The sequence below is a fragment of the Aedes aegypti genome, chromosome 3 (genome assembly GCF_002204515.2).
Source record: "Aedes aegypti strain LVP_AGWG chromosome 3, AaegL5.0 Primary Assembly, whole genome shotgun sequence".
Taxonomy (NCBI): Eukaryota; Metazoa; Arthropoda; class Insecta; order Diptera; family Culicidae; genus Aedes; species Aedes aegypti.
In genome coordinates, this window is record NC_035109.1 from 170,897,133 (window position 1) to 170,909,979 (window position 12,847).

At 36.5% G+C, this 12,847-nt stretch overlaps 1 protein-coding gene across 1 annotated transcript in view; it reads right to left on the reverse strand.

Moving 5' to 3' along the window:
• The window catches only part of LOC5568663 (MICAL-like protein 1), a 47,659-nt gene extending 35,682 nt beyond the window's left edge, over positions 1 to 11,977 (reverse strand). The window contains exons 1-2 of the mRNA XM_021852021.1: positions 11,920 to 11,977; positions 7,150 to 7,311 (exon numbers count right to left, since the gene is read on the reverse strand). Coding sequence (XP_021707713.1) covers positions 7,150 to 7,301 — 152 coding nt within the window. The 5' untranslated portion in view covers positions 7,302 to 7,311; positions 11,920 to 11,977. The remainder of the gene's footprint in view (positions 1 to 7,149; positions 7,312 to 11,919) is intronic.
• Between the last annotated feature and the right edge of the window lie 870 nt (positions 11,978 to 12,847).

Here is a 12,847-nt window from a genome sequence, read left to right on the forward strand (position 1 = left end):
TGCATCCAACTGTTTTAATTCTCACTTGGTATTCTATGGATTAACGAATGAGAGGGGAATCTGGTTCAATTCGAACCATCAAGCTTTTTTCAACACTGTTGCTTAAGTAAACATCGTGCGTACCATTTTTGTACCCATCACACAGCGGGATTCATGCGGCACCTGCGGTTCTCGAAAACCATCATATTCCATGAGCGAACGTTAACGAATGGAATGGTTATATTTTCATTCGCCGAAATCGTGTCGAACTTCCCGTTTTGCCCTTAAAATGCTATTTTTCTGGGATAAAGAACAGTTTCAACTGGTTGCAGCTAACTGAATGTATTTTTACTGATGAAAAGTAATCTGGGTAATGCCAATGAGTAGTGCCAATCACTGCAGTTTTGCACCAGATTACCCTAAAATTTTATTTTTTGGTATTCAAGAGTTTTGACAACTTATTTCGGCTACTAAAATTATACTTTTCTGACGCAAAGGGTGTCTACGATGAATTGCCACACTATGAAATTGAAATTATGTGCGTGATAAAATCTTGCGCATTCATCACGAGAAGATCCTTGTCCATCGCATCGTTCCATCGCTAAAACGTTGGGAATCGCGAATTCTACGGTGTCGCGAGTGATTAACGATTGACCACCGATCGGAAGCCCAGAAGTGAAGGAAAAAGTATTCCGTACAACACCAAAAATGCTGCATCATGGACGACGAAACATATGTGAAGGCCGACTTCAAACAGATCCCCGGCAACCTGTTTTTCACGGCCAAGGATAAGTTCAGCGTTCCGGAACATGTCCGCACTCAGAAGATGCCCAAATTTGCGAAGAAATTCCTGGTTTGGCAAGCCATCTGCCCGTGCGGGAAGCGGAGTGCACCTTTCGTAACCCAGGACATGATGAACGGACAGTTGTACATGAAAGAGTGCATCTAGAAGTGGCTGCTTTCTCTCCTGAAGGCCCACAACGTCCCAACAATCTTCTGGCCGGATTAGGCCTCATGCCACTACTCCAAAGACGTGCTGAAGTGGTATGCGGACAATTTCGTGCCAAAATGTTCAACCCTCCCAACACTCCGGAGCTCCGCTCCATCGAGAAGAACTGGGCGATTATGAAGCAGCACCTTCTTAAACGACCTAAGTTAGTGAACTGAAGTCGAGTTCAGTCGAGGAACTGAAGAAAGTATGGGTTTACATGCAAAAAAGGTTGATTCACAGGTTGTGCAGAATCTTATGGCCGGGGTTAAGGCCAAGGTGCGGGAGTTTGCGTATGGACTGTAAACAAAATACGAGTAAAATGATAAAATGAAGTTTAATAGTTATTTTTCAATCCCTGAAAATTTGATGGCAATCGGATGAAAACTCGAATTTTGCGAATCAATTTTGTGTGTGGCAATTTCATCGTGGACACCCTTTAGAACCATCTGGAAGAATACAATGGACCACATTTAAACTGGTCTCGATGACTAAAAATGCCCATTTTTCCCACCCTTTATGATATATTTCTCGAACGAAACAACAAAGAAAGAATTGCTTGTTACGAAATATATTTTACTGGTGTAGGATAATCTAAGTTTTATGATGGAACATACTTCATTTAGTACCAATGACTGAATCAGCTCATTTTTCCTCTTTTGTGGCAAACTGAGTCCTTCCAAACAGTCTATGAATAAAATGTACTCCATAGAATTTTCCGGTTAAATCTACGCAAAAATTGTTTGATTAACAATATCATAGCATAGCATTGTACAGCAAAATGAGGGAAACAGGTCCCTTTCATTGAATGAAAGAAGTGGATGTAATGTACTCCATATTATTCACCAATTGATTTCCTTTCCAGATAAAAATTATTAGTTAAGCTAAGTATGCAATTTCGCTTAAGAAAATTAAATAAATTAGTAGGCATTAAGACCGAATAAATATGGTTTTTTAGACCATTTCTAGAAAACAAAAATCCCCACGCATTCAGATAGGCGATTACTTTTCTTTTCAACAGCAAACCAGCCTTTAACCACAATCTATTGAAGGGTAACTACCTTCTGGAGATTCAAAATCATTACATTTTTAAATGATAATAAAACTTCGAGTTGTTTAATTCCACTAGAGTTTGTATCCTTTGGCATATACGCGTATTTCGACCTCAACTGTAAGGCCGTCTTCAATGTCGTGTACTAGACTCGTCTTTTTTCATTTTCATTTGTATTTTCAATTTGGGTTTTCATTTATTAACATTTTTCAATTTTCACTACTTTCCATTTTGTCTCAACCTGCGAATACCGTATACCGAACAGCAGCGATTTATTTTTTTTTTCAAATTTTCATTGTTCAGAACTTGTAATGTGAGGGAAATGATCATCCTATAGTCTGATCAAGATCTCGTTAGAGAATTACTAAGAAGGTCAGAAAATAACCAATTATATTTCATATAATCAAAAGAAATATATTGAAAAAAACAACTTGAAGTGCTATGGTAAGAATGTAGAATAAAATTGTATGATTTGGTTGAGTGTGTAGAGAATCATTTACATACATTTATTGGTGATGCAAGGAAATGCCGCTAAGATTTCTCGAATCAGCGTTTTACAAACAATTTTCTAAAAATCTTTTTAAGTATTCTCTAAAGATGCTTTCTTTAAGTTTTCATCAGAATCTCGTGCGAATTTGCCAAGCCAGAAAACTATGAAGGCTCCTACTAATAATCAATCTAACTTTTTGGGAGAAACCTGACAAAGATCTTATGATTCTCTGAAATATTTGTGTAAGATCTCTCCAAAAAAATTAAGCTATGTTGAATTCGAGGCAGGCAGTCATGCATCCCCTGGTGGAATATAGTAGTTACGGCCGTTGTTTTTTCATTAATTCATCAATCTTGAATATTCTATGATGACAGCAATAGTACAAGATTCCTCATTCCATACTTTCTTGATTTCCAAAAAGATTGCATTCAAATGAGGGAAAGCCTCCTTGCGATTCATCAAAATATTGAACGACGATAGGAAATATTTTTATGTTCCCATGATTGCTACCATTTGTGCTAAACTACGATTAGAAGTTTAGATTAGAAGTTTCGGAGATCTCTTCATTCTCGTAAGCGTTTTCAGGACTCCTCACCACTAAGTACACTAAATTATTTTACTGTTTTCAAGCTTTCCAACGTTAATTTTTGGGGTCTTCCAAACACGAGTGGCTAGAGTCCACGGATACAAAGCAAAGCCATTTTGAAGGTGTCTGGGTTCGATTCCCGGTCGGTCCAGGATCTGAAATGAAAATAATGAAAATTTCCTTGGCTTCCCTGGGCATAAAGAAATCATCGTTTCTGCGACACGATATACGGATACGGAAATGACAACGTTGGCAAAGAAAGCTCTCAGTTAATAACTGTGGAAGTGGTTATTTAACACTAAGCTGAGAAGCAGTCTCTGTCCCAGAGAGGACATAATGCCAAGAAGAAGATTAAGAAGAACAGTATTTTAGGTGATTTTTCCATCCAACAGAAAAAAATAACATAATTATTCATTTAAGTTGTATGACATGAAAAATTGCTGCAAAAACTTCAACATCGACTTTCTAAAAACTAGGGTTCTTAATTGATTTTAAAGCCTGATTCGCTGCTGATAAGTAATTTGTTGGCCTATCTTGATGCATGGAAAATGTCTGCAAGAAAACGATCAATCGCAGTATGCCGTTGAAAAGAAATGTCAGTTCAAATGGGAGTCGCTGTAGATAATTTCTGCAAGGAATCGACGAGAAATTTCTTTAGCGATTCATTTTCAGCAGCAATCAGGCTTAACTTGAGAGAGATGAGACAGCTGGCTTAGATCGCGAGCTCCCAAAAGTCAAGGCGAACCTGTCACCACAGATAACAGATATTTATGCTAGAACAAAAATTTCCTGAAACCCTGTTTAAATATTTAAATTGAAACCAAAGACAAATTAAAGACCCCCATGTCCCTTGCAGTTGCCTAAAATTTTATGGCTCATAAGGTAATCTAGAATGCCGTTCAAAGTGTACTGCGATCTGTCAAACTTGGGTACCTTTTACACTACCGAGGGACCAAATGCAGTACTAGAAGTGGTACCCAATCTGAGCCCGAGTGCGACGGACCTGTTGAAACTCCTTGCAATCACTAGCGCCGCCACACAACAAATTGCGTGAATCAGTGGTGAATATCAGTATCTTGAAATATTTCATATTCACCACTGACATCGTCATAGAAACTTAACGATGAAAGCTCCACCACGATGTTGCTACTTGTGTTACCATTCAAAATTACCGTTAATTGTCTTACACAATTTTACAATCGGACATCAACGTCTGTTATCTGTGCTGTCACCAACTGTCACTGAAAACCATACCCTGGAGGAGGAAAACTCGGCAACTAACATTTCTGAGTGTTTTCCGATGATTTAACATTTTAAACCTTCGAATATTCAAATATAGTTGAGTGTTTTCAAACTGACATTGAAATCTTTCATATTTATGATCACTATGAACATGAGATGTGAAAAGAAAAAAACGCCGCGCCGTGAACAATAATTGCGTTTTCAACTGTCTTTCAGAACGCGAACTGCGTGTTGACTTTTCACGCGATTCCGATAGTGTTTCGGCCGGTGCTACGCCACCCGAATTTTCTTTAGTTTGTGATTAGTGGGATTAGTGTGATTTTGACTTGAGTTCCACGACTTTTTCGGCTGGTGGAATATTGATTCGCTGGGTGCGATATTTTGTGGACACTATTTTTTGTGATAAAAGTGCTTTTTATTTGTGAATATTATACCTAAAGGCGTTCTGCGTGCTAGATTTTTAAATGAATCCGCTAGTAGTTCAGCCAAAGACAAATTAAAGACCACCATGTCCCTTGCAGTTGCCCAAAATTTTATGCTACGCCACCCGGATTGTTGTTTTTCTCATTTATGATAAATGTGATTTTATTAAATAGATTTTATAAAATAGATCGAATAAAATCTATTCTGATACAATTTACTCAAAAGTGCTGTTTGAAGTGTGAAAACCGCATTCAATATAATGATCATTGTGCTGCGCATAGTTGTGTGAAGTGTTGGTCCTCAAACTGTGTGTGTGTGTGTTTGACGACATTTATACACATATGTCGTAGTTCTATTGAGATACGAAACCATCTAGAGGATATGAATTCAATTTCTATACAAAATAATTGATTCATTTTGTGGAAATAGCTGCTGACCTTAAGATCAACGAACGAATTTGGTGAGTTTGTTCCGATTAAACTGTTTATTTGTTGGGCTCTTTGTATCATGGGCTAGGGTAAGCATATTTTCTCGTTTTAGAAAGCGAGTAATGGCGCTAAAACCAAAGCTTATTAGCGAGGACACAAGGCATAAATACCTGTGCCCCATCCCTGGATGACAAACGCGCATACAGTGCCTTTTACTTTCTTAGCTGCGTCACTCCCAACAATGATAGAAATATTGCATTCTCACTCTAACCCAATTACAAAAACATACTATTTGCACTTACACATTACACATACACTAAATTTCAATTCGGTCGCATCACTCGCTTATAGTGAATCTTAGACCATTACCCTTCCAATAATCCAACTCCTTGACATCTATGAGGGCGTCGGTGAGTCGCTGGCCTCTCTTCAAGTAGGTGTCATATCATCATTAGCCGGCAATGGAAATTCTCATGTCTTTTCATCTCTGACTTCTGATTGGATGGTTATTTATTTTAAAACAGTTTTCCATTGGCAATTAGAATAAGAGTGGAAAACTAACACACATGACAGTTTTTAGTATGCAATCTACGAAATACTCCGTTACCACGCAACGCAATCATGAAAATGAGATGTGAAAATAATTTTGACTTTGTTTATCTAATCGTTGTGCACAACTCAAAAATGAAAAAAGAAATCAAAGAGCCCAAAGAAAACAGCTGTGAGCTGTCACCTCTCTCTAAGCTTCTAACCCCTCAAGCTGAAGAGGCATCGAAGCCAAATCTCGAACTTTCAAGAGCACAAATCTAGAGAACCAGACAACCGTTTGTGCTGAAAATTTGACTCACTGGTCCTTCACTGGTGATGACCAATCGATCAAATTTTCAGCGCGAATGGTCGTAAAAATTCGAGTTTTGGCTTCGATGCATCTTTACCTTAATAACCACTATGATTCGGCAAGTAGAAAAAACCGGACAAAACTTAAAATATGAAAAATAGGTTAGAACACCTCAAAATAATCTTAAAATTAGGAGATGTCCTGTTAAATCAGGACGAATGGTAACCCTTTCTGTTACAACTGTTCTTTATTCCAGAAAAATATAATTTAGGGGAAAATATATTCTTTCAGTCACCGAAATCAGTTAAAATTAGGTCCATTGTATACCCCATATGATTTTACGTAAGCAAAGTATAATTTTAGGAGCCGCAATCACTTATATAAACTCTTAAATATAAAAAAAATAATGATATTTTGGGCAAAACGGGCCGTTTAAGCCATTGACATTAAATGAAGTGTGATCCATAATATTACCCAGATTATTCTATACCACACTAGACAACGGGCTAGCATGCAATGCCCAATTGCACAGTCAAAACAAAGACAAATTAAAGACCTCCATGTCCCTTGCAGTTGCCCAACATTTTATGGCTCATAAGGTAATCTAGAATGCCGTGAAAAGTGTACTGCGATCTGTCAAACTTGGGTACCTTTTGCACTACCGAGGGACGAAATGTAGTACTAGAAGTGGTACCAAATCTGAGCCCGAGTGTGACGGACCTGGTCAAAATACGTTCCTGACGATCCGAAATGAAGCCGAAATCGAACCCACACTCCTTTGATCGATGCGGCTAAATGCTTGATAACACTAGCGGCACGGCCACGGGGAATGGAACCATAAGTAAATAAAGTAATAAATTGTTTCGTGCTGTTTCAATTCAGTAAAATGTTGTAGTTTGAAGGCCAATATTTCAAAAACATTGAGTGTTTGTGTACAGCAGTTTGATTAGATTAATATGGGCACACTATCTCTCCGTAAAAAAAACCTTCAATGCATTTTTCGTATTGTATTGTACAGTGTTAGTAAAAGTAACAAATCAAATCATGCTTGGAACAACTAATATAAGAAAGAGTTCATCAAAATTCAATCTATCAAACCGTCCAAAAGAAAACATCATACTCACATCAAGTCCGGACGAAAGTTGTGGATAATTGCACAGAAAGCGAGGCCGTCGCGCCAGGAGGTGCTCATGTTTGTGACGCGGACATCCTTATAGCCCTCGGTGACGCGGCGACACCATAGTTCTAGAGCCTTCGTACCACGGCGTTCTGACATGCTAAGGTATCTGTAAAAAGATTAGGAAAAAATGAACCGCATGAGTTACACAGAAATAAGTCAACCGGGTTTAGGAATAGAAATAAGTCAATCGATGTTAGTAGCTAGCTATGTGATACATTTGCATACAAGGTCGATCAGATATCCATGCTAGTGCCGGGACTGTGCCATTAATCTTTTCCCGCTCAATGATTTGTTCGGTTTTGTTTGCCTTCAACAAGTTTTAGTTGATTGTTTATGCACAAATCCTGCTGCTATATCGTTATAAAAGCTGATTCGCATCGAGCTAGCTGCAAGCTGTGCGGTGATATATGTTTCAAATTAGATCCTGTACTGAAACCAGGTGCAATGTTCAATCAATTTGATCTATGTATGATCGTTATATAACAAAATGCTGTATCAACTCCCCTACACAATTCAGTATCATATATTTTAAAGGATTTAGTTCTCCTGAAAAGTACAATTATTGTGTTTTCTGATAATGGACTTAGTGCGATCTGACAAGCAACACTGCAACACTTAAAAATTTCATTTCTAAAATCCACATTATTATCTTCCATTGACCTCATTTGATCCCTCTTTTGATTTACTGCATTCATAAGTACAGGGCTGTTACAAAAACTTCAAAATCGTATCTTCAATCATTCAATCATCTTCAATCATGATGAAAACGAACATTACATGTATGAAACATCATGTCACAATACCCAATCATATTTTTGGAAAAAAAACTCAACACTATTGTGAAAACTCAAATGTTTCTTCAAATTTCTGCATTTTATGAAAATTTATACACTTTTCTTAGTGCCGTAATCCAGGGGCAAAATAATCACTTTTCACAACTTTATGTTATGTAATCCTTGCGAATTTTTAGGAAATAATATTAAATGTAGTATAAAACTATCATGAACATTAACAATTGAAAATAACAAACTGGGGCGAAGTTGTTTACCATATATAAAACAAATATATATAAATTTAAAATAAAATGGTGTTTGCATGTCACGAAATGGATTGGTAACAGGCTATCGGATTTCAAAAATTCTTTCATTGTTATGTTCCTAGAGTGCTCCGTCGTGGTTGTGTGTTTAAAAAGCACATGATATTCACCGGGAAAGTCGAAAAAACGAGATTGGAAAGAACTGTTATTCTGTATGGAACATTTAAGGCGAAACTGGAGGCTTTTCCACAGCCTACTTGATATCAAGATGAAGTTTGCCGGAACAACTAGTTTAAGAATAAGAAATTCCCTTGTCCTTCACAAAATGACGTCAAAATTCTTACAGTTTGTGTATTTGACCATTTTTTGCAACTTAAACTTTGGAAACCAGTAAAATAAGCCTAAATGTAGGCAATTTCCCTTGTAATCAGCACGTTTCCAGAAGATAAACGGCTTTACTATTGAAAAACTATGCTAGTTATGCAGTATGATTTTAAAAACAAATTCATTATTGGCAAGAACAGTTTTTAGTTATTCCTGTGAACTTTTCAAACAAATTATTTATAAATTTTTCTCTTTAATTCTGAAATGAAACTCTGGTGCAATTTTCAAGCAAAGCTCAATATAAAAGATACATATTCTGTTTTCAGCATCAAGTTGATAACATAGTTTGTTATCAATTTATTATTATTATATTTGATACCAAACTTTGTTTTCATTTTGCCATCATTATTAACTTGTAATCAAATGTAATAATTTTGAACAACTAAAACATTTAGTGCATCTTGAATGAAACATAAAAATTAAGCATTTATCCTATTGCTTGCTTGTTCCACTTTCAAACAAAATAAGGATACATATTTCATTGAAGTCTCAATTTGCCCTCAATGATAGCAGAAAAAAATTATTTCCAGTGATAGCAAAAAAAAGTTTTCAATTCTATTTAATGGGAATATTTATACACTACAGTTAACTCTCCTTTACTTGATATCGAGTTAGAGAACTATAGTTAAAGTTTATCCCTTGGATTTGGATCGCAGTATGGGAGTAAGGGAGAGTTGACTGTACAATAAATTGATTAAAGCATTTATTAGAGTAAAGTGGGTCAAAAGTGTCTCTTTAAGATTTCTAGCTCATTACCAAATGAATGTTTTAAACGTCATGGTATTCAAGTAAGGGACTTTCACTCCAACAAATATTATAGCAATCGATTGAGATTTGGAAAAGTAATGACTATTTGTTGTTTTTAGATGTGTAATTATAATTTTCGGTCGAAATTCCATAACATGGAATAAAACAAAATTAAAATCTTATTCAATTTCTTATGTTGGGTCGGATCTAGACCTATCAAAAAGACGTTTTGATATGTATTAGTTTTTGCATAAATTCTGGGAAACCATTATCCACCCACCTATAGTGGGGCAAAAGTTCTGGCAAAATATAATTTTGCGAAAAAAAGTGCAAATTGCCCAAAATCCACATATTAACTTATGTTTTAGCGAAATTTACCTGATTGTGCAAAAAAGTCAGGGGGACGGACCTGGTGTAGTGGTTAGAACACTCGCCTCTCACGCCGAGGACCTGGGATCGAATCCCATCCCCGACATAGTCACTTATGACGTAAAAAGTTATAGTGACGACTTCCTTCGGAAGGGAAGTAAAGCCGTTGGTCCAGAGATGAACTAGCCCAGGGCTAAAAATCTCGTTAATAAAGTCAAACCAAAAAAAAAAAACAAAAAAAAGTCACCAAAATTTCATATTTTCAAAAAAATGCTATTTTTGGGTATATTACAATCAACCAAATTATGGATAATTTTTTGAACATTTAGTGTGTATTTATCTGTAAACATAAGTTTATAGCTGTTATAAAGTATGTCTGTCATAAAAGCATCGATATTTTGTGTTTCATCCAGAGAACCGGTGGGGCAAAAGTTCGTTGAAGACAATCAGTTTTGAAACTGTTATTATTATAAATGGAAAAATATTTCAACAAAAATTTGTTCAGCAAAATTATAATCAATATGTTGAAGGTTCACTGATTGCTATTTATTTATTTTCATAGGATTCAGATAGCCGTAGCGGTAAACGCGCAGCTATTCAGCATGACCAAGCTGAGGGTCGTGGGTTCGAATCCCACCGGTCGAGGATCTTTTCGGGTTGGAAATTTTCTCGACTTCCCAGGGCATAGAGTATCTTCGTACCTGCCACACGATATACACATGCAAAAATGGTCATTGGCATAGTAAGCTCTCAGTTAATAACTGTGGAAGTGCTCATAAGAACACTAAGCTGAGAAGCAGGCTCTGTCCCAGTGGGGACGTAACGCCAGAAAGAAGAAGAAGAAGATTTGATTCATGCCACTTTTGTTATATTAAACTCATTTTATTAATAGATAAATTTGGCATTATAGTCAGACAATTTTAGTATTATAATCCTTCATATATCAGTGACAAAAATAGGTCAAATTAGTTTTAACAGTTAAAACTGCTACTTTTATAGATTCACTAACCCCGGCATACCTTATATTTGTAACACGATGACTCAGAATATCACTCAGAATATCAGATTATCAGGCTAGCTGAGCTTTATTATCATCTCTTCTAATTGACCTCAACAACCTTATCGACCGATTTCAGTAAAACTTGTACATACGGCCAATTTTCGAATAAAGTGCGGCCTCTATGTGTTCACCTTAGTTCTTGCATTTACGTATAGCGGAATAGTAGTGTGGAAAAACTTAAAAACATGCAGGATGTGGAAAAATGTCGACCTAGAATAAAGGGAAATCTACCTTGAATGAACGGAAATGTTAACAGTGTTTACTTTTTCGAAAAACAAAAAAGTAAACATAAATTGCAAGTTTTCGGGAATTCCAGTACGAATGCAGCACGAGCGTGGTAACGCTGTAGATACACGAAATCATGTTGCCATACATCAATTACAAAGCAACTCAAATAGCAGTCATAGTGGAAATACAATTTCCTCTGAAAAAATGCGAAAATAGCACGATTGTTCACAAAAGGAATCTCTTTCCATATTTAACAAGTCCTAACTTTGTTCCGATCGTGCTTACGTGCGAGATAAGTGTTGCCCAAGGGTTACATATTTACACTAGTTAGCGACTCCAAAAATTCGGCTAGTTTCCCCAAATTTCACTTTCAATTTATATTACCGAACTGGCCTAAAAGGAAAGCCGAAAGGGTGAGGCAATCAGTTGGTAACTCGGTGGGTATAATTTCACTTTCTTGAATCACTCCACCATGTTTGATCAAAACACATCAACGGGCCGCCGCATAGTGAGTGTGGCTTTCAGTTCATCTATATTTCATACCTTTAATTTCCACTCATGCATCTTTTATGGTCCGAAGCTTTCTGGAAGTGTATAAAATCAATACACTCATTCACAAACGCTTTGGTGTCGTGCTGCACCACAAATGCTTATTTGTAATTTTACGAGGTTGGCATCAAGTCGTAAGTATGTAATTTAGACACGCACCTTTTGCAAGTTCAATTAATTTTCATTGCCACCATTCGGGCGGTTATGCGGCTTGGTATCGGCATCAGCAGAGTGGTTCACGACCGCGTAAGTGCGAAAGTTAAACATGAGAAACATTTCCTCATAACAAACACCCATCCAAAACGGTGGAACGTATGTGCATTAGTCATGGAAAATCTTACGCATCGTTTGCGGCACATGGGTGTAAATGCGGCACTTGATAACACGAGCGTGCCACTGACTAGCGACTGACTGCAGATTGGACTAGACGTGTATCCCGCGCTACGTGAATGCATTTTCCGGGCAAACATTTGGCCACAGATAAACATACGTAGTACTGACGGAAATTCTCAATACCAATTTGATGTTCATTTCAAATTTGCTATGTTTCAAACCTCACAACCAGAGGCGCAAACATATTTTTTCTTGACTTCTCTTCATCGTTGCTGTCTTGCCACTATTAAACAAAACTGATTTATTTTTCTAACTACTTATTAGTGTTGTACGATAAAGGATTGCCGAATCGTAATCTACAAACATTGCGAAAGTATTTATGTTTGGTGAAGTTATTGACAAAAGAGAGGATCGATGAAGTCAGATGATAGGGCAGTTGAAAATTTAGAAATGTTTGAAAATTCATATTCCCATGTATTTCTTAAATAAAAAAAGCATAAAAATAGTGTTATGTGAAATTTTCAGCTTTTTCGGTGGTGATTTAAAGGTGACCCAAAAACAATTGTAATGGTGGTTTATATGGAAATTAATATGGAGAAACTTTGAAAAATGTTCCTAACACATTAGAACTACAATGTTAATACAAACTTATCACCTTATAGAGAAATCTCATACTTCAAACTTTATTTAAGGATGTTGCTGAAGAAAGAAATTCTTTCTGGGCTAATTTTGCTTGGGATTTTACAGAAGTTTGAAGGGCTATAATTCCATCTGGAGCTATATATTGGCAAAAAAATATCTCTTCTCCCTTCTGTCGTATTAAATTGTTCTTTTCAGCAACTTCTATTATTATGGTTTGAAGCATGAGTTTTCACTCTGAGATGATAAGTTTCTACTTACATTCCAGTACTATGATGTTTGAAAAAATATTCATTT